Source organism: Artemia sp. Qi Xiang Cuo, chromosome 7 (genome assembly GCF_049724085.1).
Source record: "Artemia sp. Qi Xiang Cuo chromosome 7, ASM4972408v1, whole genome shotgun sequence".
Lineage (NCBI taxonomy): Eukaryota > Metazoa > Arthropoda > Branchiopoda > Anostraca > Artemiidae > Artemia > Artemia sp. Qi Xiang Cuo.
The window spans coordinates 27030179-27053272 of record NC_142800.1 but is presented as its reverse complement, the minus strand read 5'-3'; the positions used below and the strand labels follow the sequence as shown (position 1 = coordinate 27053272).

General features: G+C 36.9%; 1 protein-coding gene across 1 annotated transcript in view; it reads left to right on the top strand.

Moving 5' to 3' along the window:
* Positions 1 to 22889: 22889 nt before the first annotated feature.
* The window catches only part of Tis11 (Tis11 zinc finger protein), a 114526-nt gene continuing 114321 nt past the window's right edge, over positions 22890 to 23094 (top strand). The window contains exon 1 of the mRNA XM_089092148.1: positions 22890 to 22961. Coding sequence (XP_088948274.1) covers positions 22917 to 22961 — 45 coding nt within the window. The 5' untranslated portion in view covers positions 22890 to 22916. The remainder of the gene's footprint in view (positions 22962 to 23094) is intronic.

Genomic DNA, 23094 nt, shown 5'->3' with positions numbered 1-23094 from the left:
GCATATTCAGTTTCAGTTTCACTCGTTTTAAGATTTATTTATTAATTTACATTAGTATCTATTGTATGTTTGTTTGCATTGATTGTTTATTTAACTTTTGTTCGTTTTAAGTTTCATTTATGCTTCAATAGGAAAATTTTTTTTCCCTTTTAAGCTTGATTTTCATATTCAATTTAAGCATTACTCGCTTTAAGATCTATTTATTCATTTATATTATTACTTGTTGTATGTTTTTGCTGTGATTGTTTATTTAATTTCCGTTCGTCTTGGATTTCATTTATTCTTTGCTAGTAATTTCTGGTCGTTTTAAGTTTGAATTTTAAAAGGCATTTGTATCTGCTGAGCTTAAGTTTAAAATGGCCTTTACTTTTCTTTGAAAAAGTTATTTTTCAGAAAGTTTTTTTGAATTAATTTAGATAACAGTTACCCGCTTACGGGTCTCCATCGCGGCATTCATTCGACTGTCTATAGCCATTGTATACCATTAAGCGAAACAGTACCGTAGTTTCTCATCATTTTTGGCTTGTATTATTATAGGAATTGATTTATGCTTGTTCTTTGGTTTAATAGGGCTCTTTATTTTTATTTGAAAAGTTGTTTTTCGAAAGAATCTTTTTAATTAATTTAAAGAAAGCGCAACAAAAAGTGATTTTTTTTGTTATCTAAATTCTCCAAGTTCCGATATTTTCAGCACATATTTTTATTACTCATCGTTCAGGAAAAGCCTTACACATCTACGTAAGAAAAAGAAATTAAACCAAAAGCTCCCAAACACAAAGAGAAAGTAGCTTTTGTGTTGGCTCCATCGAAGCAGGTAATTAACCTTTTTCAAACCAAACGATAAACAACTACGAGCGTAGAAAATACCACAAAATGAAAACAACAAAATAAGCAAAGTGATAAAAAAGATTACAGTATGTAGACGGTGAGAACCGCCGTTTACCCCCCCCCCCCCCACACACACACACAAAAAAAATATCCCTTAAGGAAAATACACCGCAGAAAATAACACCTCACGGAAAATACCCCCCTCCCAGAAAATACCCACCCGTGGAAAATGCCCCCCCCCCAAACAAAAATACCCTTTGTGTTTGGTTCGTCTTCAATTATTTCTGCCTTATAAAAAAAGACTAAAAATGCCTGGGGATTATCAAAAACTTTCTACCTACATCCTCCTGTCGTCTCTCCCTCTGAGCTGCTCCTGTACTTGTCTGAAGATTCAATGAGAGTTAAGCTGTTTTGGCATCAAAATGCACCCTTTGAGGTATATTCCTCTCTTTCTAGCTACAAAACAATCAGATAACCCCATTGCAGACAGTTCCTTTATAAGTTTTTTTTTTAATTGTCTGTTGCTTACAGATAGTATTTGTCATTGGGAAACATACTGAAATTTTTTGTATGGGGTTTGCTGAAGGATCTTTAATGAGAAGAAAGTATTTGCACGGAGGGGGGGGGGGGCAAGATTTACACATAAGGTCCTTTTTTCCACTTCCCATAGAACTTATCAATTAAGCTAAAAAATAACACGACTTAAAGAATATTTTTAAATTTTGAAAACCATAATTTCCATGAGGGGGGTATTTTCCAGGTGATGGGGTTCCCGTGGGCGGAAGAGGGGAAATTTTCCGCGGGGGAGAGGGGTAAACGCTTAGACCCGTAGAAAGTGACAGGGTGAAGGGAACCCCCATTAACAGACATAACAAAGAGAAATAAATCTGGATTTAAGAGTTTATGACGTCCGATTTTCTTTGTTTTTGTGACAACAAAACAGAGCATTTTTATAAATAATCTTGACAGTAATTTATATGAAGACTTAAAAGAGCAAACAATTCCAACAAGGTTGAACATGTAAAGATTCTAACTTGTGTTTTACCCAATATAAGTACGGTGGTTGAGTTGCAAGAGGGTTCAGTTACACGAGGGTTAAGTTGCACGGGGGTTCAGTTACATGTTCGGCTGTGATAACTAAAAGGGCGACATACGCCATTTTTGCTACTTTTCAGGAGAGCCGGAAAACGGAAAAAAGTTTGTTGGCTGTGGTCGCTCTGAAGGGCGAGACTAATGGAGATCAAGGGAACATATTCTAGACGAGCTTTTTCTGCTTTTTTCAGTGGTATAAATTGAATTCAAGTATTCTGAGCAAGCTCGAAATCATTCCATTTTATGGCGTATGTCTTCATTTACCTTGACAAAAAAAGGAGACATATGCCAGGTCCCCATGTTATAATTACAACAATTGTTTCTTCTTTTCTTCAAATCACGATGATTATGCTGAAATTCGGCTGATTCTTGAGCCAAAAAGGAGACATATGCCAAATATGCCAAATATTAAAGTTCAAAAGAACAGGGTCAAAAGGAGACACGTGCTCTGCGCGTATCTCCTTTTTGGCCCAGCTGCGATCCGCGTCCAAAAGTGGCATATGTCTCTTTTTTCTCTTCGCAACGGTAGAAGATAAGAGAATTCTGTCTTCACCATTCGATTCCTTGTACTGAGTTTACCCACGGCACTTAACTTATTTTCGACCAAAATGGCATATGTCACCCTTTTAATTATCACAGCCGTGTTGGTTCAGTTACACGGGGGTTTAGTTAAATGGGGTGGAGTTTCACGGGGGTTGAGTTACACGAGGGTTCAGTTAAAGGGGGTTCAGTTGCATGAGGGTTCAGTAGCATGATGGTTCAGTTGCACGGGGGTTCAGTTGCACGGGGGCTCAATTGCACGGGGGTTCAGGTGCACGGTAGTTCAATTGCACGCTGGTTTAGTTGTACGGTGGTTCAGTTGTACGGAGGTTCAGTTGCACGGTGGTTCAGTTACAGGGGTTCAGTTGCTTGGGGTTCAGTTACACGGTGGTTCAGTTACAATGGAACCTCGCAAAATAATTTTTTAGGTATCGAATGGACTTAAAGAGTGGAAACTGATGCAAGACTCGAAAAGAAGATCACCAGCACCATCTACCAAAACTGCTACTTCGTTTGACTCAAAACTTCTACATACTCGTTTTTTCAGATACTTTAAACAGTATGGAAGAATAAAGACAACAAAATAATATCCCCCGTAGGCCTACGGCTCCTTAACCTGCTTAGGCCTAAAAGTCATCTAGGCTGCTTAACCTGCTGAGATTTTCCCAAGCTAATCTGTATCTACTTCGTGCAGACAAAAATTTTTCAACTCCCTTCCTCTTTGGTCCTAAATTGACTTCAGCTCTAAGATCATTAGAGCTCGAGTCGACTTAGTACTGCCTAAGTAATCGACAAAATTTGCTCCGTAAGAATACATAACCTGACAAGACGTCAAATTATGCTAGTGTAAAAGGCTTTACGGTATGATGTGCAATAACCAATAAATCTTACAGGAGAGCGAAGAAAAAGAGGAAAAAGATTATTTTTTTTTACTACAACTGCTTAAACAAAGATTTTGTTTTCATGCCTTCAAGCGAGGGCATATCCAGGATTTTGTTCGGGAAGGGGTTAATTTTGTCTGGAGGGGGGGGGGTACAAAGTAATTAAAAAACACATCACATATTCATTAATATGCATTTTGCTGCGTTTTTACGAGTTGGACAAAACCTCAGGGGGGGGGGGTTCTGACCCAGGAATCCCCTTCCACTGGATTCGGCATTGCCTCAAGACACAGCAAACAGATTAAGACACACCAAAAAGATGTTATTATAATAGCCCTATGCAAAGCTATGGTTCAACCACTAGGTAATCAATGGTTAAACGCATTCTATATCAAGGAAACGTCCAGGAGATGGGGGGGCTACTGCATTTGAATCCCCCAGCTAATTTTTGTCCGGTTCGTAAAAACGTAACAAAATCCATACAGAAAAATTTGGTGGGCTTTAAAAAGCTTTTTTATGTATACTCACTCAGAAAATATACTCACTACCCCCCCCCCCCCTCCTGAACAAGATTCATGGATACTCCCTTACTGTGTACACAAACAAAAAAAATACCCTTGCCATTTTTCTACTTCACAACTTGTACATGAGAATCAAAGCCAGAAGTATCATTTTTTCTTCTTGGTTTGTGGCACCTGAGCCGCTCTGTTGTAATTAATTGTATAATTTTAAAAGACGGACCCACCGAGCGAGAATAAATTTGAATTTCAAGGCTATTGCGTAATCTAAACATACGTCAATTAAAAGATTATGGAGTTTTGCCAGAACTAACCAAGCTTTCACACATACAAACACTTATATGTGTTTAATTGAAACTAATTCAGCAAAGGCCTAGAGAAAATTACATACGAAATGTAGTGCTGCTTTCATTGGGTAGGGACGGAGGTATCGGCACAAGAGAATCTCTGGCAATGGGACGGGACAGGAGGGCAAACCAGATCTCTAAAGGCGAGTCTGAAGATACAACACGATATTTTGGGCCAAATAAGGGTACCATGGGCGTGCGTAGCTTCTTGTCTGGGGGCGGGGGGCAGCTGATTCTGTGATGGAGGGTGGGGGGAGCTGAAGTTATATTGGCAGTTCAGAAAACCTTACATTGCCAGCAAGTTCTATCATACCTGTGAAATCTTTATTAATAAGTAATCACCAAAAATCCTAAATCGTCAATAAGCTTCAGCATTAATCTTCTTGGATTAGAGCTAAAAATTCCTAAGATATTATGGATAGTTGCTTATTGTTAGACTTTTATTCTGTCATTCAAGCTTCCTCAACCAACCACCTTTTATGAACTACTTTTTAGCCATCTATATTTTTCAACCATCTGATTTTTCAGCCATATCTGGTGTAAATTTGAAGTTCTAGGGGGGCAGCGGCCCCCCTCTGGCCTCCCCTCCGTACACCCATGAAGGGTACAATGTGTTGTTAAGTGATTGGACGCTGTCGAGTCATGCTACTTTGGGCTTGCTAGCGTGCAATAAAAGGTTCATTCCGACAACCCTTGTCGGATTGTTTCTTTGATGGAAACACGTATATTAACAAGCTAAACGTTGGAGGTGAAAATAAAACTTCCCGTAAAGTCAAATTAGTGTTTGATTAAATGAATTTTGTGATCTGGCAGTAAAGAGTATTCTAAAATGAGCAGAACTTATGCCTTCGCAACCCCAGGCAAATTGTGCTAGAAATAACTGCTATCACTATGAACGGCTATATATGGACTTCATAATTGCTTTGGGACGGAATGCACAGCACCTTGGCAATGTATCCTCATAAACTGGGTGATTTAATTCAAGGATTCTCGAGAGCTTGAAACAGATTGGCTATCTCAGATTTTTTACCCGATAGCCAATTGAATCTGATTTGATCAAAGTTATTAATGTCCGACAAAGGCTGACCGATGACAGCACCTTGCTTTTGTGTGATCTCCTTTATTACTTAGAAACAGGGTTGCCACCCCTAGTGATGTATCACTATTTCTAGCAATTTTTATGTTGCCTAGTGATTTTTTTCTAGCTAGTGATTTATAGTAATTTTCGTTCTAAAACTAGCGATGTTTTCCTAAATTTAGTGACTTTTCACGATATAGCGCGTAGATTATTGATTCAGTCTAATAAGTCATACAAGAAGCTAACTAATAAAAAAAAGCACAAAATATTGATTCACTACAGTTCCTAATGTGTTCCAGATTAGCATTTATGCAAATATAGCGTTCTATGTCCTAAGAGGGGTTTCTTCCACAATTTAAAAAATTAGCGAAAAATGTCTTTATTAGACTGAAAAGTCCCCTTCATAGCCTGAAAAGGTGAAATGAATGCTCTTTAGTAGTAATTTAGAAACTAGCAAAAAATGCCTTTATTAGACTGAAAAGCCGATCAAAGCTTGAAAAGGCAAAATGAAAGACTAAAAAAAACTAAAGTAGTAAACTAAAAAATTAGCGAAAGAAATACCATTTATTTTTTTCTTTTGAATTGTTATGGTATATAACTTGATCCTTCAACATTCTAACGAATAAGAGCCCTTATAAAGCTGAAAAACCTTTTTCGAGACAATTGCAGTAATATCCTTAATAGTTTTTAGAAAAAATAGCGAAAAATGCCTTTATTAGGCTCCCTGTAGTAGACTAAGAAAACAGCATTATTGGTTGAGAAAAAAAATGCCGAAAAGAATGGATTATTCTTAGAACAAGAATATACATTAGCTTAAAAAATAAATTTACTCACATCCTCAAATTCTGCCGACACTTGACGGGGGACTTGCTTAGGCACAGAGGGTCCAGGCAGAGCATGATGAAAGGCAGTGTCACGGCCATGAGCAGGTGGGGTACCGATTTCATGGCCTTGGGTAGATTGGGTTGCAGTTTGACTGAGACCAGCATATCTTATGACCGTAGGCCTCACAGCTTGCGCCTTGGGTGCGATCCTGGATGCCCCAGCCATCTCCATCCGTTTTACAGGGGTTGCATCATTACCCCTAGCCCTCTTGGCTGGTGGGGGTAATTACGGCAATTCCTAAAGAAGAAAAAAAAATTATCGGAAAGCATAGTTTTGTTATAAAACCCACTTAAATTTTTAATCGTCTAGGGGGTGGATAAAATCCCATCGTCCAGGACTGGTGTTTTCTCTCTAATAACATGACATTACATCATAGGCAGCGCAATCGCGCTGCCTAAGTAAAGAACGATGTTGGCACAATTTATTATTATTATTTTTTTTTTTTTGGGGGGGGGGGGGGGTTCTAGACCAGGGCACTTCTTATCGAATGAGTTGTCGCAGAAAGTTCGAAAAGGACTAATTCGATTGGAAATTGGAGTGACTAGTGCCCTTTTTAATAGTCGAAAGTGATTGGAAGGCAACTAACACCCCTTCCACGCCCACCATTTTCCTAAGCACATCCAATCAAAATTTTGAGATAGCCGTTTTGTTCAGCGTAGTTGATTTCCAGATAGAAATTATGTTTTTGAGAAGGACACTCCCCCACAGCCCTTAGGGCAAGGGTTGTAATTTATGCCCTGGGGGAATATAAGATTTTTATAGAAAGTGTTGTCGTAGAAACTTCAAAAAAGGCTCATTCGATTGGAAATTCAAAGGGCTAGTGCCTTTTTAATAGTCGAAAGTGATTGGAGAGCAAGTAACCCCGCTCTCATGCCCACCTTTCCCCCGAACACATCCAATCAAAATTTTGAGATAGCCATTTTGTTCAACGTAGTTGAAAGTTCTGAAAATTAGGTCTTTTAGGATGACAACCCCCCCCCATAGCCCTCAAGACAATAAGTTTATAAGTTATACCCTGGGGGCATATAAGGTTTTTATAGAAAGCGTTGTCGTAGAAACTTCAAAAGGGGGTCATTCGATTGGAAATTGAAAAGGCTAGTGCCCTTTTTAATAGTCGAAAGTGATTGGAAGGTAACTAACACCCCTTCCACGCCCACCATTTATCCAAACACATTAAATCAAAATTTTGAGATAGCCAGTTTGTTCAATTTAATTGAAAGTTCCGGAGATTAGGTTTTTAACGATTATAGCCCCCTGAGAGTCCTCAGGGCAAGGGTTATAAGTTATACCCTGGGGTATATAAGGTTTTTATTGAAATCTTTATCGTAGAAACTTGAAAAAGGAGGCATTTGATTGGAAATTCAAAGGGCTAGTGCCCTTTTCAATAGTCGAAAGTGATTGGAAGGCAACTAACATTGGAGGGAAACACATGAAATCAAAATGGCACAGCCCTCACAGCAGGGGTTGTAAGCCCCCCCCCCACCGCCCTCATGGAAAGGGTTGTAAGTTATGCCCTTTTTAATAGTCGAAAGTAATTGGAGGGCAACTAACCCCCCTCTCATGCCCACCCTTTTCCCAAGCACATCTAAAAAAAATTTGAGATATTCATTTTGTTCAACGTAGTTAAAAGTTTTGGAAATTAGGTCTTCTATGATGACAAACCCCCCGAACCCCTCAGGGCAAGGGTTATAAGTTATGCCCGGGGGGCATACAAGTATAGAAAGTATTGTCGTAGAAACTTCAAAGGGGCTAATTACGTTCTAGACAAGGAATGTACTAGGGCTTTAGAGCTTTAGGCAAGTAATTAATCATATTTAATGATTATCGTAAATTAATTGTAAATTAATCGTAATTAATGATGATTAATCACCGAAAAACTTCACTAAGCCAAGCCTCTTAGCATCATTAATTATAATCACTCGACGTGGAATGTACCCTTGCTGAAATCGGTTCCCGAAATCAGCTACGTGTGCCTAGCCCTTTAGCTCTTTTTTATAATCTATTAAGCGTCGGAAGTTTTCCAAAGATAATCTGTAGATGGCGTCCAGTATTTAGTAGAATTTTCGTAAGCCACTACATGCCTCAAAAGTCTCAAGGTCCACATGACCACAAAAATCTGGCAGCTTTTTCCGTGGTAATTTTTACAAGTACAAGATTAGAATTTCGTCCAGATTCAAAACTTTTCTCTTTTGCTGGTTAGTAAGTTTCTCCAAAGTTTCCTTTTTGCACGGGTAATGATTTTTTTTTTTTACCAACTTAGCCAGACTTAAAATGTTGACCTGGGTTAGATTTTTTTATTATTTTGCTGACAGAAAAACTAAGAGACATTCAGGTAAACCAGTAGAAAGAGATAAGGTTCAGTTTCAGGCAGGTGCTTGGTGTTTTTGCAGGATTTGATCTGTTTCAGAGTAAGAATATCCCATTACAAAACTTGTGCTTTGGGGGCTGCTTTTGCATTAATCTTCTGTGAGACCAAGTATTGAAAAACATCAAACATTGATACTTTTTGGCCACAGATTGCTTAGTGATAGTTTTATGAAGCAATCTCCTCCTCTTGAACAACTGAAAAATATCAAACATTTATATTTTCTGGTGACAAACTAGGTAAATATTATAAAAGAAGGGTGAATATGACATTTCCATTTTTTGGTTTTTGGTTTTTCCGTAGGTATTCTGCAGATTCCATGACAATGTTCTTTTGGCCGTAGACGGACATTAAATTGCGTAAATCTACAGAAAAATCCGTAGAAGTGGAAAAACTGATCAAAAAACACCAAGTCTATACAAGTTGGACATAGCGTATTTGCAATATCTTAGGTATGGATAAAGGTACTAGTTTGAATCTTTTGGGGCATGACAAGTGGGATGTTTGAATAAATTGGACGTTAAAAGGGTGTATTTGAAATATATCTGGAACGGCTAAAGGAATTAAGGGGAAGCTTATGACTGCTATTTCAGCTTCTAGGAATTGCGACTGCGGCCATATGTGACTGTGACTACTTGTAACTGCAACTATGACCACTTGCAAGTGCTACTGCTACTACAACTACTCCTACCACTTCTACTACTACTGCTATTACTACTACTACTACTACTATTGCTGCTACTACTACTATTACTACTAGTACTACTACTATTACTAGCCCGTACTACTACTACTACTATTGCTACTACTACTACTATTACTACTAGTACTACTACTATTACTACCCGTACTACTACTATTAATACTATTATTATTACTACTACTACCACTACTACTACTACTACTACTGCTATTACTACTACTACTACTACTACTATTACTACTGCTACTGCTACTGCTACTACAACTATTACTACTACTACTACTACCATTACTACTATTACTACTACTGTTACTAATACTGCTACTACTCAGGGGCGTCACTAGCCTTTTATCCCTGGGGACGACTTCCAAAAAGTGCCGACGAATTTGAGAAGGTGCCGACGACAACTGACATTTTTTACTTCGTTTTTTATGTACGTTTTTAATGGTCATATATTGTAGAGAAAAACTCAGGTATTAAAGCAAAATCACGACAAAGAAAATAACTTTAAATAACTTTAACTTAAACTTTAATGTTGTACGAATTTTATCTTTCCATTTTTCTACAAGCAGGATGAGGTGATTTTTTCCAGTAGGTCTTTTTCTGACATCATGAGTATGAGATGGTTAAGTCAATCGTTTCCCATACTTGAGCTCAATCTGTTCTTGGCTATTTTCATCCTGCTACATATTCGTTCACCTGTGGCAAATGTCACTGCAATAGTTTTTTCAAAAGTGAACGCTGTGTAAACTCAAGGCAAACCTCGTCTGTTCTTTTTCGCTAGAGAGAATAACTCGGAAAACTCAATGATGCTTCCAGCGTTTTCGCAAATCTCTGCAGAAAGGACGATAATGCTCCCTCTGTGGGCTAGGTATCTTAGGTATTGAATATTTCTTCCTAACTTCTTGGAAAGTGAGCTTGTGTACCCTCGAAACGCCCACTCTTATTACTTGCAAAATCGTAGCATTGAAATGCCAGTTTTTCTTTATTGATACGAGCCATCGGCAAAACTTGTAGAATTTCTTCTGTTATATCGGCTCCATTCTTTGACTCAGAATCTATAATAACGAGTAAACGCTCTTTAGAGGTTCCCTCTCTATCAATGTACCGGGCAACTACAGCTAAACGCTCTTCATAGCTGATAGCAGGAGTTTTGTCTGCAAATTTGCCAAAGAAGTCAGCGTCATTAACTTCTGCTACGATTTTTTTAACTAGCTGTTCCAACAATTGCAATTAATTTATTTTGGAAAATACTCGACACTTGGCTTGTGACATTTGGCTTGTACTGGTTTTTCATTCAATGGCTCGTTTTGATATTGTGTCTTGAAATAAGATTGGCTAGCTCAACGTGATTTTCCCCGTCATGATTCTTCCCACCAAATGCCAGCCCTTGTTTATCTAGAGTGGCAGGAACATCTAGCAACATGCATAGAATGCGACGCCCTCTTTCCCTTTCTTTTTCTGACTCCGTATCTTTCATTAGCTTCTCCTTCTTAACTAAGCTTAGCAATGATTTATTTCTCTCTACAAAACAAATCAAATCACCTATAGAAGCTTTGTGACCATTTTAATGGAAGTGGGGGACGAGCATTTCAGCCTTGGCGCCCTTGCTTTGCATTTTGTGCCAGTTTCTATTCTTTTTATAAATGAAGAATCTTTGTTTCTGTATTCGCAGTCAGGTTCAATTGGAAACAGCGAACAGGCAAAGCAGTAGCTTAAATCTTTTGTCTATACTGTACTCTAGGCACGGGTACTCATTGTACCAGTTTCTAAAAAACAGCAACTGGTGTTTGGAACTCTGGGATTGGATTTCGTTGTTTATTGGAAAATCGATTTTTGGTTGAATGGTTCTAGCTTGATAAGCTTCAGCTTTTCTGAATCTGGAAGTTTTCTTTTTTGAGCTAGGGATTTTGCACGACTTTTACGATCCTTGCTGAAAACTTTCGGCTTCAGATTCTACGCCTTCCATTCTTGACACTTACTGAGAAATGAATTTCTCTGACTCACTAATAAGCCTAGTTCCATGTTCGCTTATTGATCGCCCTATGTCTAGCGTTTGTATTCCAGCGTCTAATTCATTAGTGACGGAATCCAACTTATCTTCAACTGTCCTGTTTTTTCCTACCTCGGTCCAGTCAAGAAAGAAGAGCGAATATATCATGATTCATACTGTGTCTACGTGACCAATTTCTGAAGAACGGACTTCTTCCAGTGTTTTTTTTCTTTCTCCAGATTCCACAGTGTCAGACCTGAGAGGATAAGTAACTTTGATTTTTTCAGCCGCATCTTCTTCTATTCAGACTCCAATATTTGTTAAGGATGGACCAGGAAAAACTTTCTCAAGAGATGTTTGAAATATTTCTTCGATTTCGCCACAGTTGTTTGTCTGTATTTATTTCACTCGTTCGAAAAAAATGAAAAGCTAAAAACAAATTCAAAAACGTTTATAAGGAAACCTGGCCATAACCTATTAATCTTGAAAGGCAATTCCAAAACTCTATTCTTCTTTGCTTCTGGCAGGTAATTGGGTACGCCTTAGTTCAGTTCAGTCCAGTTCCATTTTAAAGGATACCTCGAAAAAAAAAGAGGGTAAGAACCCCAAAAGTAGAGAGCAAGCTCAAAATTGTAGAGATTCACTGCATACTAATACCGCTATCTTGTATATAAGTTTACGTATAAACCAATATCTCTAAGACTCACGCGGCTCGAATACTTCAATCCTGTAGGAAAGACCACTTACCAGGACTGTCCTCTAACTCACAAAAGCAAAATTAAATATGCTAAAAATACAAAAAGTTTGCACATTAAAGGACATGTTCACCGCCCTTCAGGATAACTCTTTTATTATCATATATAATTAAAAATTAAGGTTATATTGTTTTAATTATCCCTAATCTTATTATCATTCCCTCGTTTATCAATTACAAATTATTGAGTGTTTCAATCAAATTTTTTTTAAGTTTACTCAAACTTTCACAAACTGACACTCATTGATCTAATTTCCCCTTAAGAGTAAGATTCTGCCCAGAATTTGGGGAGTCTATCCTATCAAATCGTGTACTTACAACTAGGAGATTTGCTGAACTTTCGATATAAACATCTTTAGCAGCCTCAGAATACGAGACGGGAGGTGGCTGCAACGGTGAAGCACTAAAACAAGAGGCACCACTCAAGACAGACTCTAAGCTTTCTGTTCCCTTTAATTGCCCTTCACTAAGCTATCTTACTGTTCGAGATAAAGTTTGCTCGTGACAGGGCCTTTTACAGTTTTCTTTGAGTTACCGGGCCGTAACCATTTTAGAATTTCAAACAGAGTGGTCTTTTGCACCTAATCTTCACTTTGGTACCGTTTTTGAGTTCCTCAATATGATGTTTTCGAATGTTGGTAGCTCGATAATCAGAGGCAAATTCGTAATACCTTTCATCTTTCTTTCTTTCAGAACAAACTTCACAGACATGCTTTATTCTGGTTCTGGATCTTTTTTCTTTATCATTTTTGGAATGGCAGTACAGCCCAGGCTACTAGGCTTCCTGCCTTCTTTTTTTAAATTTTCTTGTTAAATAAAGTCTTAAAATAAGCATAATGTCGCAAAGCAGCAAAGTTTTCGAATCTAGAAATGAAAATTGTTTCTTTCCCTTGCAGTTTTAATTCTTCATACCCTCGGTTATATGATTTGTTATAAGGCTTTTGAAAAAACAAACGAAAGAGGTCTAGTTCTAAATAACCTTAGTACAACCTTCAATTCTATGGGCTCATGTATTAGCAAAATATGTCAGCTGTTTTTGATATTTTGGAAAGAAACAACCATATTTCCCGACAAGCTTTTTCTCAGTAGAGCCGATGGAATTGCTCCGACTAACCGACACGTTAAAGAATATCAAGTTTTGCAAGGTTCGACCCGACAAGTCGTTTTTTGGGCGGCCAATTGGTTTCTGTCCACTCCGCGCAGATGGAGCAGTCAATTTCGTCGTCTTTGCCCGACGGAAGTCTTACACAGTCATGGAGCAGTCAACTCTGACATAGTCATGGACCGAAAAAATACTAAGTTTTTGTCGACTTCGCGCAGATGAAGTAGTAAATTTATAGTCATTTGCCCGACAAAAAGCATCAATCAAAAGCATTACAGTACAACTATTATTAAAGTGTTCCCGGTAATCAAGAAACATTGGATATTAATTTCTACCACCACCCCTCACCGCTTCCCCAAAATTCGTTCTATGTTTAACTGAAGGCTTAGTGAGAATCAGGATATCTGAGCATTAAGACGTGCTCTCTGAGTAGTCTGGCAGTCCTCTCACAATAAAACCCGATTCCCTTCCTTCTTAATAGCCGATGCACAATTACACATCACTAAACGCAATTTCATGAAAATGTAAATGAATCAACTGATTTAAATCAAAATTAATGTCCATATTAAGCATTTATCTTGTATGGGATACATTACTTTTCAGAAACGAATGCGTTATCGTCCGGCATTACTTCCTCTGTAGCTGGGAAGTTCAATATACAATATTTTGATGCATATAAATTGATTGGTTACCCCAGAATTACCCTCAATCAATGCCAACTCGGTCTTCTTTGGGCAGAACTAGAGCCTGGTGCCTCGAAATAGCAGAAAACGCTACTTTCCCATGGCAAAATCTTTTTGGTTACTATAAAAGCGCACTAGAATTTTTATTGAAAAACCCCTGTTTCGATCTTCTAGGACAAATAAACATGCATCTGTGATCTCTATTTCTGGGAGCGGGATGAAAAATTCGACATTTTGTATATAGGAGCTTGAAACCTCTACAATAGGATTTTCTGATAGCGTGAATCAAATGGCTTGATTTTTATTAAGGTCTCTTGACTTTGTTTTGGGGAAGAAGATCAGATAATTTTATTTCAAGCTCGTAGCATTTGATGGGTAGCATTAGACTTAATAAATGTTTTGTATTTGGAATGAGCATAAAAGCAACTTCTTTTAATGTATTTATTCGTATCAAAATCCCTTTTTTATAGTTTTCGTTACTGTCAGTCCTTACTTGCGGTTCGTTACCACAAACTGCTTGAGCTTATTAATCATTGTGATTAAATAGAAAAAAGAGCAGTGCTATTTTTTAAGCAGATAAAAATAAACTAACAGAAGTTATAATTAACAATGAACTAAAATAAAAAAAAACACAAATATTAAACTTTTGCTCTTGAAATGGCTAAATTCGGAAGTCGCCCACCTTGTGCCCCAAATATAATTTAAAAAACAAATCTTAAAAGACTGATATTAAAGTTAAAAAAAAAACAGAGATAGACTTAATGAAAAAGGAGACCAATAATGAACTTACAACATACCAAAAATAAAACTGTTATTCAACTCAAACTCAAAACGAACAGAAATTACTAGATATATGAAATGGGAAGTCATCCCCCTTATAACCCAATTATAGCGCGAGTTTTATTTGCAATGCTTTGCTCAAGATATAGTTTCGCTGTTTACTTTTGTTAAAAAATCGTGTTTTTAATTTAATTTCTGTTCTTTTTTAATTAATTTCTGTAGAAATGAAAAATAAACAGACAGAGGAAGAACTAAAAAAAAATTCTTGAAGATAATAATTGACTAATTTATGATTTTATTCGAAGGCCCTAATTGAATGAGAAATTAATATTGACCTGCCACTAATACAGAAATTAAAATCAAATAAAATCTGAATCTATGTAAAAAGTAAATTTTTGAATGCATATATTTTTTAGTTGTTTTGTAAGCAAAGAGTAAATGAAAGCATTTAGTATTTTTTTTTTAATTTATATTTTGGTACGCTTTTACCCCAAGAAGAACTTAAACATTCCCTTTGTCGCTGTATTGTCTAAGTTGTTTAAAAAGACCACAGATTAAATTCTAAATTAATTCCTCGTCAGCCAAATTAGCGCTAAAGTGTTTTTTAATGGTTATTAAAAAAAAAAGTTTTTTCAACTGAAAGTAAGGATCAACAATAAAACTTAAAACGAACAAAAATTATTACGTATATGAAGAGGATTACCCCCTCCTCAACACTTCGCTCTTTACGCTAAAGTTTTTTAGAACTTTTAAAAAAAGCTTCTTATTGTTCTAATTGCCCCTTGTGTTTCAGGAGTCGTTCTTAAAGAATTGGGACAAATTAAAACTTCAGCGTCAAGAGCGAGGCGTTGAGGAGGGGGCAGCCCTTTAAGAACGACTCCTGTCTTTCTTAATACTTAACAATAAAACTTAAAACGAACAGAAATTATTAAAAATTTTAAAACGAACAGAATATGAAGAGGATTGCTTAAGTTTAAAATGGCCTTTACTTTTCTTTGAAAAACTTATTTTTCGGAAAGTTTTTTTTTAATTAATATGTTAATAATAAGGAACTTGCATAACTGACAGTCCTTGCCCCAAGGGCTAGGAGGGGTTTTCAACCACGGAAGAATGGTTTGACCTTTGGAGTATTTAAAAACGCTATCTCAAAATTTGGACGGGATACATTCGGGCAAAACGGTGCGGGGGGGGGATGCCCTTTGATCTATTTGAACTCTTAAATAAAGAACTAAAACATTCGATTTCCAATCGAATGAGTCCCTCCAAAGTTTAGATGACGACCCCCCTCTACAAAAGCTTGTATGTTAACAATGGGCAACTTGCATAAGTTACAGCCCTTGCCCCAGTGCCTGGGGGCAGTCAACCCCTCAGCTTAGTTATTTGACTTTCGGACTGTTTTGAACAGAATGGCTGCCTCCAAATTTTGATAAGGTACATTCGGGGAAAGGGAGCGTGAGAAGAAGGAGTCTAGTTACTCTCCGATGACTTTTGACTCGCAAAAAGGGAGCTAGAACTTTCGATTTCAAATCAAATGAGCATCCTCCGAAGTTTATACGACCACCTCTTTCATAAAAACCAACTCTGGTAACAATGGGCAACTAGCATAATTTACAGCCCCTGCCGTGGGGGCTTTGGGGTTGTTTGGTCAACCCAGGTGGCATAGCTATTTGACATTTAGACAATTTTGCACAAAACTTCTATCTCAAAATATTGATCGGATGCAATTGGGAAAAAGAAGGCGCGGGTGGGGCTAGTTGCCCTTCGACCCCTTTCGGCTCTTAAAAAGGGCACCGGAACTTCTGATTTCCAATTTAATTAGACCCCTCTGAGGTTAATATGACCTCCCACTCTATACAAAACTTATATGACCCCGGGGCACAACTTACAACACTTTCCCTCAGGCTCCAGGGGTTTTTTCAACCCAGGACGTATTGTTATATGATCTTTGGATTATTTTGAACAAAATGGCTATCTCACAATTTTGATTAGATGTGTTTGGGGAAAAGAGGGTGTAAGGGAGGGGGGCTAGTTGCCCTCCAATCACTTTTGATTCTTAAAAAAGGGAACTAGAACTTTCAATTTCCCATCAATTGAGGCTCCTCCAAAGTTTTTTGTCTACCCCCTCCATAAGAACCTTATATGCCCAGGGCATAATCTACAACCCTTGCCCACAGGTTGTAGCTACTATGCACAGAAGGTATAATTATTTGACCTTTGGACTATTTTTAAACAAAATGACCGTCTCAATGTTTGATCAGATTTATTTGGAAAAAAGAGGGCGTAGGGAGGGGGTTAGCTGTCCTCCGATAACTTTTGACTCTTAAAAAGGGTGTTAGAACTTCCGATTTCCAATGAAATATGCCTCTCCATAGTTTATGCGACCATCCCTTCCATAAAAATCTTATAGGCCTCAGGGCATAACTTACAACTTTTTCTCATGGGCTCTGGGGGTTGTGTTAAATCCGGAAGGATTGTTATATGATTTTTGGGCTATTTTGGATAAAATAGCTATCTCAAAATTTCGATCGGTTATATTTGGGAAAAGAATGCATGGGGGAGGGCGAGCCGCCCTCTGGTCACTTTTTACTCTTAAAAAGGGAACTGAAGCTTTCAATTTCCAATCAAATGAGCCTCCTCCAATATTTATACGATCACTCCCTCCTTAAAAACCTTATATGCCCCCGGGGCATAACTTGCAATCCTTGCCCCCAGGCTCTGGGAGGGGGAGGCTGTGTCTACCCCAGAAGTATTGTTATATTATGATTAGACTATGTTGAATAAAATGGCTATTTCAAAATTTCAATCCAATACATGTGGGGATCACTCCAATCAGTTTTGACTCTTAAAAAAGGCACTAGAACTTCCAATTGCCAATCGAATTAGCTGCTCCGAAGTTTATTCGACCACCCCCTCCATAAAGACCTCATATGTTAACAGTAACTTATAGCCCTTGCCCTGAGGGCTTTGGAGAGGGCCGGCATCCCCTTTGACATAATTATTGGACATTTCAAATATGCTGAACAAATGACTATCTGAAAATTTTGATTGGATGTGTTTTGGGAAATGAAGGGTGTTTTGCGGCTGCCTATACTATCACTTTTGACTCTTAAAATTGGCACCAAAACTTTCAATTTCTAATCGAAAGAGCTTCTTCAGAAATTTCTACGACAACTCCTTCTATACAAAGTTTCTTGGGGAAAAAAATAACAATACACTTAGGCAGCGCTATTGCGCTGCCTGTGAATTTCTTTTTTTGTTAAAAAAACTGTTTTCAGTAAAGCGCATATAACGTTCAGGTCTTTAGACGGCTTAAGGGCCGTTAGCCCAACTCCTGTTCATCGTGTTTTCTTTTCATTTTAAGTCTAAAATGATAGGTTACTATAGTTTTTGTTCTTTCTGAGATCTGTTTATTTATTGATAGTGCTTAACGTTCGTTTTACCTTGACGCATCATTTGACTTTATTTTTGCTCGTCTTTGGCTTAATGCAGCTCTTTACTTTTCTTGGTAAAACTTCTTTTGTAGGTTTTTGTTAGTGAATATTTTTAAGGCGATTTGAAACCTTTAAAATCATTTTGCGAGCATCTGTGTCGGCAGACCATCTCAAAGACAAAGGGTTCACTAGCAAATTTTGCCAGGGGACTAGCTATCAATTAAAGCTATCGAAAAATTGTGGTTTGACTGAGAAATTTGAATGAAAAATTTGACTTTCCGTTTGTGGGCGAGTTTGATAATCAATGCGGATGGCACCACAGGGAACTCCCAATGCGGCTAAATTACTCAAATGAAAATTCCTTTGAACTGAGTTTAGCCTGTTTAAGTTTTGCTAAAATATTTTTAGGGACTCTTCTGCACTGTTTCGTCGAGAAAACAAAACTCACACATTCTGAAGATGTAGGTTTTATTAAAACTGATTATCTCTATCTCGGGCACAAAACGGAGGAATTAAAAATGTCCTTTTTAAGATTTCCGGGAATTTAGACGTCAACTTTTATTTTTCAATCGTTTATTGAAATCACTTATACAAGCTCTACAGGCTATGGCAAGACCCCCCAATCGATTCTAAGTAGTTTGGTCACACAAATTAAAAAAAGTTCATAATAGACGAGATATAGTGATTCTTCAAGGAACCGCATTGCCTTAAAAAGTCGCTTTAAAAATGTCATTTTATTAAAGGTGAAAGGTCTCTATACTAGAATGGGTGCTAATGGGTGCTCGAAGGGATATTGAATAAAATCAGCACTTCGAAAGACAATTTAACTTTGACATAGCAAAAAGGGATGTGACTCTCATGCCTTTTTTCGTATTGAAATTATGGCCGTAGAAACTTAGAAGGGGCTCATTCAATCGAGATCTAAAGTTCGAGTGTCCCTTCAAGGGTTTAAAGAGATAGGGGGCAGCGAGCCCTCTCAAATATTCTTTTGAACTAGACGTCCTACCCCAGTGGCATTGAATAGAAATTAGGAGATTACCATTGTACTCGGAATGATCATGTAAAAAAATTAGGCCTCCAGAAACAACATGAGCAGCCCGCACAATAGCAGTTTTTCCAGCATAGAAATACCAGGCCAAACTGTAAATTTTTAAGAAAAAACAGAAAAATTCAAACTACTATTTTCTTATTCCCTGATAAAGACAATGTCAATGTAAAACGAATAGAAATTTTTCCACAAAATAAGTTTTTAAAAAAAGTAAAGAACTTCTTTAAACCAAAAATGAACAAAAATAGAATCAAACAATCTACCAAGCATATAACCACCACAAATCAGCATCAATTAGGCCTCCAACAATAGCAGCCCCAAGCTATTTATTTAGTCCACCCGTTACATATATATTTAAGAGTCTTTTAGAACATTTTTGGAACTAATACCAAAAAAAAAAACACTTTGATTTACAAAAAAGCTGTTGTTTCATCCTTTTTACCTGATTTACAACACTGTCTGTTTTTCATCATATATTTATTTATCCGGTATAGCTTGATTAGTCTCCAGACAGTCAAGACAATTTGAAAAAAAATTGAGAGTTTCTGTTAGTGTTTGTAAGTTTGTGTTTTGTAAGACAATTTGTCTATATGTATTTTTTCGTATATTTGTCTTATATAGAAGATTATAAAAAAAAAACAAGTTAATGAGTTGCTGAACCATTCAGAACTACATAAGTAGAACGATCTACATGTGCAGAACTGTGCAACTTGGTATAATGTGTATACAAACAACCTATCACCATTCAGGGGTGGATCCATGATTTTTTTTTTGGGGGGGGGGAAATAGGTTGATCCGATAAAAAAATTAAGGGGGGGGAGGGCAAAATAATTTGATCAGATAAAATTGCGTTAGGAGCAAGTTTAATTAACGCAAACTCGTGTTAATTAAGTAAATTACACTACTTTATACTACGCTGGGGGGGGGGGGGGCTCGCCCCTCTGGATCCGCCACTGTCAACATTCTGGGTAAAGGGTATCAGGAAAATTACATTCCAGAGGGCCCAAAACTGATTTTGAGAGAGGACGGTACATTTACACGAATGATCTTGATCGTAGGAGTTTGTCTGTTGCCGAATCAGTAAACTCCTTTAGTAAAAAAGAAGATTCAATGCTGATTTCTGATCACAAACTATTTTAAAAATTACGTTGTCAACCATGATAAATATAGAAGATTTGAAAAGAAAAAGGACTAAGTATTTTAAGAGTGATAGGGAAAACGAAGAAAAAAGATGAAAATTTTGGGATCACCTCCGGTATCACATAGAAATTAGCACTGAAAAAAAGAAGGAAAAGCAAGGAAGGTAATTCTCAAGTTAAAATTTACATTACCTTGCTAATTTTCATGTACTGTAATTTGGATTTTCAGTTGCCCTGGAAAAAGTTTTTCAAATTAGAGTCTGAAGCATAGAAGGTTTTTCATTGTTGTTGATTTTGATGATTTTTTTATATTATACTTTTGATCGTTATATACCATTCACGCATTTTAATTGAAAATTAGTCCATTATGTCAAAGATCTTTGGTCGGTTGCTTATGTGCTTTAATACGTTTCGGTGGTAGCAGGTAATCCCACCCAAAACAAGTTTTTAGAAATTGCAGGCTGAAGTTACGGAAAATAACAAAAAAAATTGGGTTTCAAGCAAAAAAAATAAAAAAATAAAAAGGGACTTTTTCGAAGGAAATGCGTTGGAATGTTGGAACTTTTTGTTGAAAGGTTTTTGAAGCCCGATTTGAGCATTGAAATAGTCTAACTGGTTTCCTTTAGAACTGAGGAATATAGTATTCTATTTCATTTTTGTATCGTTCTCAGATATTAATAATTATTTTTGGGCTAATTTACCTATAAATGAACTAAGTTGAAAGTCAAAGAGGGCCTTCAACGCCAAAATCTCCTAAATCGCGGTAATTTTACAATTTTCCCAATAATTCCTTAAATTGTTCGTACAATTCACCTGTGTTAGTATTCATTTTGTATTTGCCTGTATTGTGCTCCTTCAAAGCCTTACCTAATATCGCGAAGTGGGTCTAGACAAAATATCTGATTAGGTTTTTTCTAGGAAAATAGCCAACACACGTTTATTTTCATTTAATTTTACCGTCTTCAGAGGCGGGGTTAAATCCATACCCCTCTGTATGGGCAGCGACTTGTACACCTTGTCTATTATAGGTTTTATTTTTTACTAATGAGGAAATAAGGAATGATGTGATTTGATTCTTTAATATATCAAATAACAATCCTAACATAAATAACATATATCTCATGCCTTGGAGGGAAGTGATGGTTTAAGTCGCTTTGTTGAAATGAGCTCAAAAAGGGTAAACAAAAAGTCACCTTTATACTGCTTCAAATTTTGGCTGTGCTGCAATGTCCACTGACTCAAGTAGTAGAAGAACGAAGGAATCACTAATCTGACTGGCTGGATCATCTGATGGCTCAGAGACCTGATACGTGGTGTCTCGCAAGTACCATTGTTAGGCCGTATAATGTTTCTAGCGAGGATTAACAGACTGGACTATAAGTTTCCTACCACAAAAAAAGGTGTTTTGTAAAATCTAGGGTGGGGGAAAATACCTTAAAAGGGCTTTTTTAATCTATGGGGATATGATCCCTGATCCCACCAAATGGTGCCACTACAGGCAATATTAACTATTTCTTGAGCTTTCTGGTTAACGCAATGTAAATGCTCTATTTATGAAATGCTTTATTGGAATGAGTTTTTTTTTATACTTTACTCTTATTCTTAAAAGCTTGGGTTCCTACCCAAGCTGGGGGAGAGGTGACAGCTTCTGTCATTTACAGGAGAGTATTTGTTTGTTTTAAGTTAAAAAAAAATGTTTTGATTTCATTCGAAAGAAAAAATGTTTTGTAAAAAAATTCAGAAAAATTCTAATTAACAGTATAGCTGAATTAAGCTGTGAACACACATCACTGTAGAAAAAGAAAACCATAAGCCTGTGATCAGTTACCACTACTGCCAACCCTGCTCTCTGGGTTCTACCCTTTTATGTCGCCGATGAAGTGTTCAAATACATATATTTCAAATTTGAAGTTTTATATTTCAAATTTCAATTTGAATTTCCAGTTAAGTTGAGTTCCAATAGGTCTTTAATTTGAATTTCAATTTTCATATAAATAAAAGTACAAATAGGGATAAAATCCATTTATAGACAGTCTTTCACAAACAGTGATAGAAATTCAAAAAAAAAAAAAAATCAGATATTTCGGTATTTCTACGGTTTTACTACTGATGACGGTCGCTGCATATGTTACCGAAATATCTGTTTTTTTGTGAATTCATATCACTGTTTGTAAAACACTGTCTATTAAAAGGATTTTATCCCTATTTGAACTTTTATTTATCGTCATGGAAATGCAGTGTGGTCTCCGAAATTATCTACGTCAAATTTTCATATAAATTTCAGTTCAAAGTCCAAATTGAAGTCTCAACCTCTTTATGTTTCTGGAATTATTTGAAAACTAAATAGAAATTGTCTAGATGCATGAACATAATTGTCTGCACCTTGAGTAAGACATTACCATTTTTTAACAAGGTATTATTGCCTGTTACAATACAGTCATAACCTTCGACGCACCAAAGCCTGACATTGGCAGATTAGCACAGGCTCACAATTAATCCCAATTAGACCGACGGCGAGCCCGTCCTCAACCTTTTAAAGTTTGGTGACCGTGAAAATTGTTGACTTTTATTATTTATAAATATTTTCACTTTCGTTTATATTTTTGAAATGACGTCATAGTATGGCAATCTCTGGATTTTGATTGGTTTTCTCTTGGCGCGCTCTCCTCAAGGCTCCGTTTTTCATTAAACAATAAGCTCTTCTTATCAGTTGATTAGTTGTTTTTCTTAGACTTAGATAGAGGATAATATGGCCATGATGGCGATGGAGTACCATTTAGAGGAATTTTCTGGGGTAATTTAACAAATTTGGCTATTCTTAGAATATAAGTACCCATAGCTTGGCACCAACTTCCTCTGGTACAACCAAAAAACGTTGTTTTGTTTCTGAATTCATAACCCTGTTTGTACAATAGAATATAGGCTAT